Source organism: Trifolium pratense, linkage group LG4 (genome assembly GCF_020283565.1).
Source record: "Trifolium pratense cultivar HEN17-A07 linkage group LG4, ARS_RC_1.1, whole genome shotgun sequence".
In the NCBI taxonomy this organism is placed as follows: Eukaryota; Viridiplantae; Streptophyta; class Magnoliopsida; order Fabales; family Fabaceae; genus Trifolium; species Trifolium pratense.
Genome location: NC_060062.1, coordinates 41,785,154 through 41,791,435, shown reverse-complemented (window position 1 = coordinate 41,791,435; position 6,282 = coordinate 41,785,154). Strand labels below are relative to the sequence as shown.

Genomic DNA, 6,282 nt, shown 5'->3' with positions numbered 1-6,282 from the left:
GCAGAAGAAAATACTTTGAACTTTGTTACCGCCCGTGCCCTACTTATATATGATAAATAATGCAGTATAAACACAAAAACACAAATGTGAGGGTTCACTCCAATTTTCTCTCTTTTATATACCACAAGACTGATGTAATTTCAATTCTATCTTTTAAAGGCCAATGTTAAAAAAAAAACTCATCCTTGGAAAGGAAAAAACTCTAATGACAAAATGTAAATCTAATTACCATCAAATTTGAAAGTCTAACAACAACAAAAGCGGCATAACTAGGACAAGCAACACCAATAATAATAACAGCAGATACATAATAATAACATAATAATCGGTGTTTGAAAATCTTAAGGTTAGCCATAGGCGAGATGGATCGACAGGTCACAGCATCCCAATAACTAAATGTTACTACAAAATAGAAAGTGCTCAAAAGGCAGGAAGAAAACAATTTACCTACTAGTATCAATCATTTCTTCCTCTTAGAAGGTGGCTGATCTTCATCTTCATCCTCGTCTTCGTCTTCATCCTCATCTTCTCCATCATCATCATTATCATCGTCGTCATCGTCATCATCCTCATCATCGTCATCACTCCCCCCTGCACCGTTAGGCACAGGATCATCCTCAGGGTCAGCATCTTCTTCACCTTCATCGCCAGAGAAGTCCTCATCATCTTCATCATCCTCGTCATTAACATCATCATCATCGTCTTCGTCGTCATCATCCTCTGTTTCACTGCCATCTTTGTTCTCTTCACAAGTATGGTTTCCCTTGTACAGTTGGTCTAAAGGAAACCTGATCAAGAATAAAAACAAATGAGGAAATTTGGATTTTCCAAATTTAAAACAACCATAAAATATTTGCATAAAGTATAAGGTATATATGTTTATTATTTACCTTCCATCCATTGGTGACATCAAATTGTTGACATCTGTAAGAAGAGATCCAGTCTGCAGAAAAAACAAACAAGAATCTTCACCCAATGCAATGTAATCAATTGTATAGTTAAGAGAATGTTTTAGTTCAACTTAGTGAAAAGCAGACTAGCAACAATCCCTATCACATACACAAAGCATGAGTGGACATAACTATACTGAGTTCAATATTGATTATGTGTGTACAACCTCAAGCAAAGATGATGCAAATAGACATTTCATAATAGTTGCAATTCCAACAGAAACTGTCAGATTTCACAGCAATGAGCGAGGAGAGAGAGAGAGAGAGAGAGAGAGAGAGAGAGAGAGAGACAAAATGACAAACGGGCACAAAGAAAATCTTGTATATAGTCATGGATAAAAAAGAAACATGTGGTTCACACAAAAACAATGTAATATCATGTTCTAGAAAAATCTCCTAAACTTAACCACAAATGTCTTCTTCGAATCCCTCTTGACACATTGTATAGTAAATTATTGGTGTTAATCAATTTAGAGGTAACTTTAAAGAGGGATACAACAGCATATCAGCTATACCAAGTGCCAAGATACATCCATTGTTGTCATCGTAGGAAAAAGCAGTTTGTTCAAATCTCTCTACACTATAAGCAAGCCTATAACACTTAGTACCAAATGGTGTATTATTAAGCAACAATAACAATTTGTTCAAATCCTGTATATAGTCGGTCATAGATTCAAAAGAGTAAAAGGTATACTATTTGACAAGCTGAAACTGCAGAACAGACACAGATGATAGATGTGATTCAGACACAAACAATATGAGACCCTATTCTAGAAAATTCTCCTAAACTTAGCCTCAAATGTCTTCTTCGAATCCCTCTTGACACATCGTCTAGTAAATTTTCGGTGTTAATCAACTTAGAGGTAACATTAGAGAGGGATAAAACAGCATATTAACAATACCAATTGCCCAGATACATTCATTGTTGTCAATCTAAGATCGTAGAAAAAAGCGGTTTGTTCAAATCTTGCTACACTACAGTGCTTCTATAAGCCTATAACATTTTGTACAAATAGTGTATTAAGTAGCAATAACGATTTGTTCAAACCCAGCTACAATATAGAGCTGTAGTGCCACTATAGCCAATATTTGACAACACTAATACTCATAAATCACAAATTGCTCAAATCATAAACCCTAACTCACACTGGTTAACAAAAAAACATTATAAAAAAAATACAAAACGTGTGATTCATGAAATAGACAAGTTGAACAAATTGAACAAAGAAACAGAACATCTAAAATAAAACCCTAAATTAATGAACGGTAAAACTAAACAGAAGTGAAATTGTGAAAGAAGAAGAGTGTTGTACCGATATGAGAAGGTATGCGAGGGATTTGGCGGTAGCAATGACAGTTTGAAGAATGAGAGCTTCGGCTATGGAGGAAACAAGCATCGTGTTGTTTGGAAAGGAGAGAGTTGGAAGGTCCGTTGCCGACATGGTGGTGCTGTGAATGTTGTGCTTCGTTAGAGAATCGGCGAGAGTGTGCGGGAAGGTCCCGTTAGGGTTTATCATTCAAATTGATATCGCCTCACCAAATTGTTTCATTCCACCTCACCTTCGCTCCGGAAACGTTTTTTTTCTAGCGTGTCGCGGTGTCAAAAAACCCCATATCGGTACTTTGACACTTTTTTTATCGTTGTCCGACATCTGTAAAATACTTGTACAACATGTGTCGGACAAGTGTCCAATTTTTTAAATTTTTTTGCTTATACTCTCATTAGGCACATATCAGACATATCTACAAGTGTTAAAAGATGTGTCGAAAAAATAATATTGATCAATGAGGGGCTGAAGACATTACATTTTGATTACAATATTTTTAGTTTTTTCTATAGTAAATGGATAAATAAAAGTAAAATATTATCATATCTTGATTTAAAACTTTTTTCAAGAAATAATTTGTTCAACTTAGATTTACATGTATATATTTTGATTCTCAATTTATATTTTTTATAAATATCTAGCGGTGTCGGTGTCCTGTATTTTTTACATTAGTGGTGTCGCCGTGTCCGTGTCGAGTCCGTGCTTCATAAGGCTTAATTAATCTTTTGGTACTAAACGTTTCGATTAGTTCCTTAAATTTAATCTTTTAGTTAAACATAGGCATGATAATGGGGCGGGACAGATGCATATTTTATTTTTCCCAAATTCAACTTATAATATTCGGATTTCCCCAAATTCATCTCAATTTTCAACGGATATAAAAAAGTAGGACCTCAAACTCATACCTTACAGATTTCGGGTATCGTATTCCGCTTCACTTCCATATGAACTTGATTAAGTTTTGGTAATTTTTTTATATTAAAAAGGGGTAAAAGTTTAAACTATTTTTTTTCAACAATATGATTTTTTTAAATAAAAAATATAAATAGGAAAAACTAGTTTATTTAATATTCAACTTAAAAATAAAAACAAACATGTGAATATAATAATTTTTTTACGGAAACAAGCTTAGTGCATTTCATTCATTGTAAAAATCTCGATACAAGGTGGCCAATAATCAAAAACTTTGTGACTAGCATATAAACGAGCTTCCTGAGCTAATTCGTGGACTACTCGGTTAGCTTGTCTCTGAACAGACCTTACAGTTATTAAATGAATTCAACAACCCCTTACAATTATCTATAATAACTCCAAACTCCATATTATTCCTATTTTTTCCTTCAATTTCTTTAACAACTTGGATGCAATCTGTTTCAATGTGGAACCTTTGCATACTTTAATGTTGCACTCACTCTGTTTTCAATTTGTTTCAACATGCGAATATAATTAAGACTTTGTTTAAACGTTTATAATTTAAAATAGGTAAAATGTAATTATATATAAGTGCGGACGGATACCCGCGAGTATGGATTATATTGTCTTGCCTAGTTAAAAGATCTTTTTCTCAAGTTCACGTGAAACAATATTTTAAGTAGTCTACCATAAATTTTAATAATTTTTCTAATTTTAACCATTTGATTTTTTGTTTTGTTGTCAAATGAAAGTCATTGGATCTTAAAGATCTATTACATTCAAATTGTTGTGATCTAGCCAGCTAAAAACAAATTTGAAAACAATCAATTTGAAAAGGCAATGGTGCTGCTATGTACCGAACCATGACTGAACAATTGTAAAACTTGTTTTTACTTTTCTTGAAGAAAAAAACTTGTTTTTACTTGATTAAAGAAAACTGGTGAATTTGATGGTGGGGCCGTAACAGAAGGGATGAAGGTAAGATGGATTTTTTTTATTTTGGTGAATTGAAATTGGGTTGAGTTGTGAGAGTTGTTTTTGGTGAAGACAAAGAGCAAGAGGATTTGAATTATTATTTTTTATTTATTTATTTGAAGTTGATTAAACATTTGGGTTTAATTGATGAATTTATGAAGAAGGAGATGAAGAAATGAAGAAGAATGGAACAATGAAAATGAATTTTGATTACTTCAAGTTTAAATAAATAAAGCTTTGTAGCTCAATTGACATACCATGGAAGTCAATTGATCAATGTTAGGTTCAAGTTATCATTATAATCGTCGAATTTGTTTTTTCGGTCGTAATGATATTGATACGAAATATCAAAAGAATAAAATAAGTTGGAGAAAACTACTTAGACTATGTTTGGTGGACTGGGTAAGGATCCAAAACATATTTTGCCACGGCCCAATAACTAAAGGCCCACGATGAGATAAAAGAGAAAGTGAAAATATATTTTATCTAGTGTTGAAAGTCCATGATAATCTCTATACACTTGTTTAATCTAATGGTTTAAATGGAGTTAAAAATTGTGAAACTAGTGGTCCATCATGGGCCATTTGCTTAACCAGTCCATGATAGCATCAGCCAAACACTCCATTCATTGTCTGTCACTCCCAAGAAAGAGAAAGAAAGAAAAATAAATAAATAAAAACCTGATGGATGAAAGTAAGATATAGTACAGTGAATGCATTATAGAGTCTATAGACTTGTTTAATCTAATGGTCACAAATTTTGGTCCAGAATGGACAAATACATGTTTTGGTGCAGGCTAAACGGGTCCTGGTTTTCAACCATTTTGATCAAAGTTGTTTGTTTGTAATACCCGTTAGAGCTAATTCAAACATTTTCTATGGTTTAATTGAACATGTTTATATCCCCGAAACTTTGTAACTTTTTTTTTTTTTTTTTTTGAATAAGCTAAATTAGCCCTCCCAAATTGGCGTCAGAGAGAATCGAACCTCAGACCTCAAGAGGAGCACACTCCCAGGTCCCAAGCCAATACCAATGCACCAACCCAAGTGGGTTCAACTTTTTCTTTTATCTAGTGTGTTGCAATTGCAAAGGTTCACCTTATACAGAAAAGTGTTGGCCTATTGCTAAAGATCCAACCTTTTATCATTTTCATTTCACATACCAAAAGAGATGAGACTAGAGCTGAGTATCGGTCGGTTTCGGTCATGTTCGGGTTGAAAATCACTAAACTGATAAAAATCGCAATCATTTAATTTGAACTCAATTTCAACCATCTATATCTTCAATTTGTTCGGGTCTCGGATCGTATGGGTGACATGTTTAATGAGTCGGTTATTACGGGTTATGTTGAAACTTGTTTACATCTAAAACTACTTCATTATTGATATAAAAAAACTACTCCATTATCCAAAAATTCCTAATTTTCGAAACTTGTTAACTGTCAAAAAATACCTCGTACACAATGCAACAAAAGATAGACGAACTAAATTAAAAAAACAAAGAGGGTGAGAAGCAATTACTTTGTTTCAAATATGTAGATCTAAAGACAATAAAAGATCAAGTAAAAGTGAAATAGAAATTAAAATAGATCTAAAACATATTTTAAAATATTAGAATAATTTTCGCACCTCATTCACCAACGTATTATAATTTATAAATTTTGTAAAACATAATATTTCTCTCTTATATAAAAAATGGATAAAACCAATAATATATGAGATTGAGAGGGTGATAAGGAAAAAAAAAGTTAATTTACATCTTAATAGTTAATAGTTGTTCGGTTGATTTTGGTTATGGGGAGACAAAATTTTAGTGACCGCACGTACCCGTATGCAACCGTTCATGCTCATTTTTTTCGCAATTGTTAACCCGAGACCCGACCTACGTCTGACCGAATACTTTAATGTGTTATCAGTTTCGAGTCAGGTCTCGAGTTCATGCTCGTCTCCGATAACATAAGACTCAATTAGCTGATACTTTAGCGAAGAATTGTTTTCATTAAACAAATGAAAATATAAATCTTGTTATACTCATCTAATCTAACGGCCAAGAGTGAAACTACCACCACAAATAATCAGAAAAATATTTAATCCTAGGGTTATAAATAAGCTTATTGC

At 33.0% G+C, this 6,282-nt stretch overlaps 1 protein-coding gene across 1 annotated transcript; it reads right to left on the bottom strand.

Moving 5' to 3' along the window:
• Nucleotides 1–270: 270 nt before the first annotated feature.
• LOC123881889 (prostatic spermine-binding protein-like) lies at nt 271–2,546 on the bottom strand. The gene is made up of 3 exons (XM_045930645.1): nt 2,264–2,546; nt 891–943; nt 271–788 (listed from the first exon to the last, which is right to left on the bottom strand). Exons 1-3 carry the CDS (start codon nt 2,465–2,467, stop codon nt 461–463), a joined length of 585 nt encoding a protein of 194 aa, XP_045786601.1. The 5' UTR covers nt 2,468–2,546; the 3' UTR covers nt 271–460.
• Nucleotides 2,547–6,282: the final 3,736 nt, after the last annotated feature.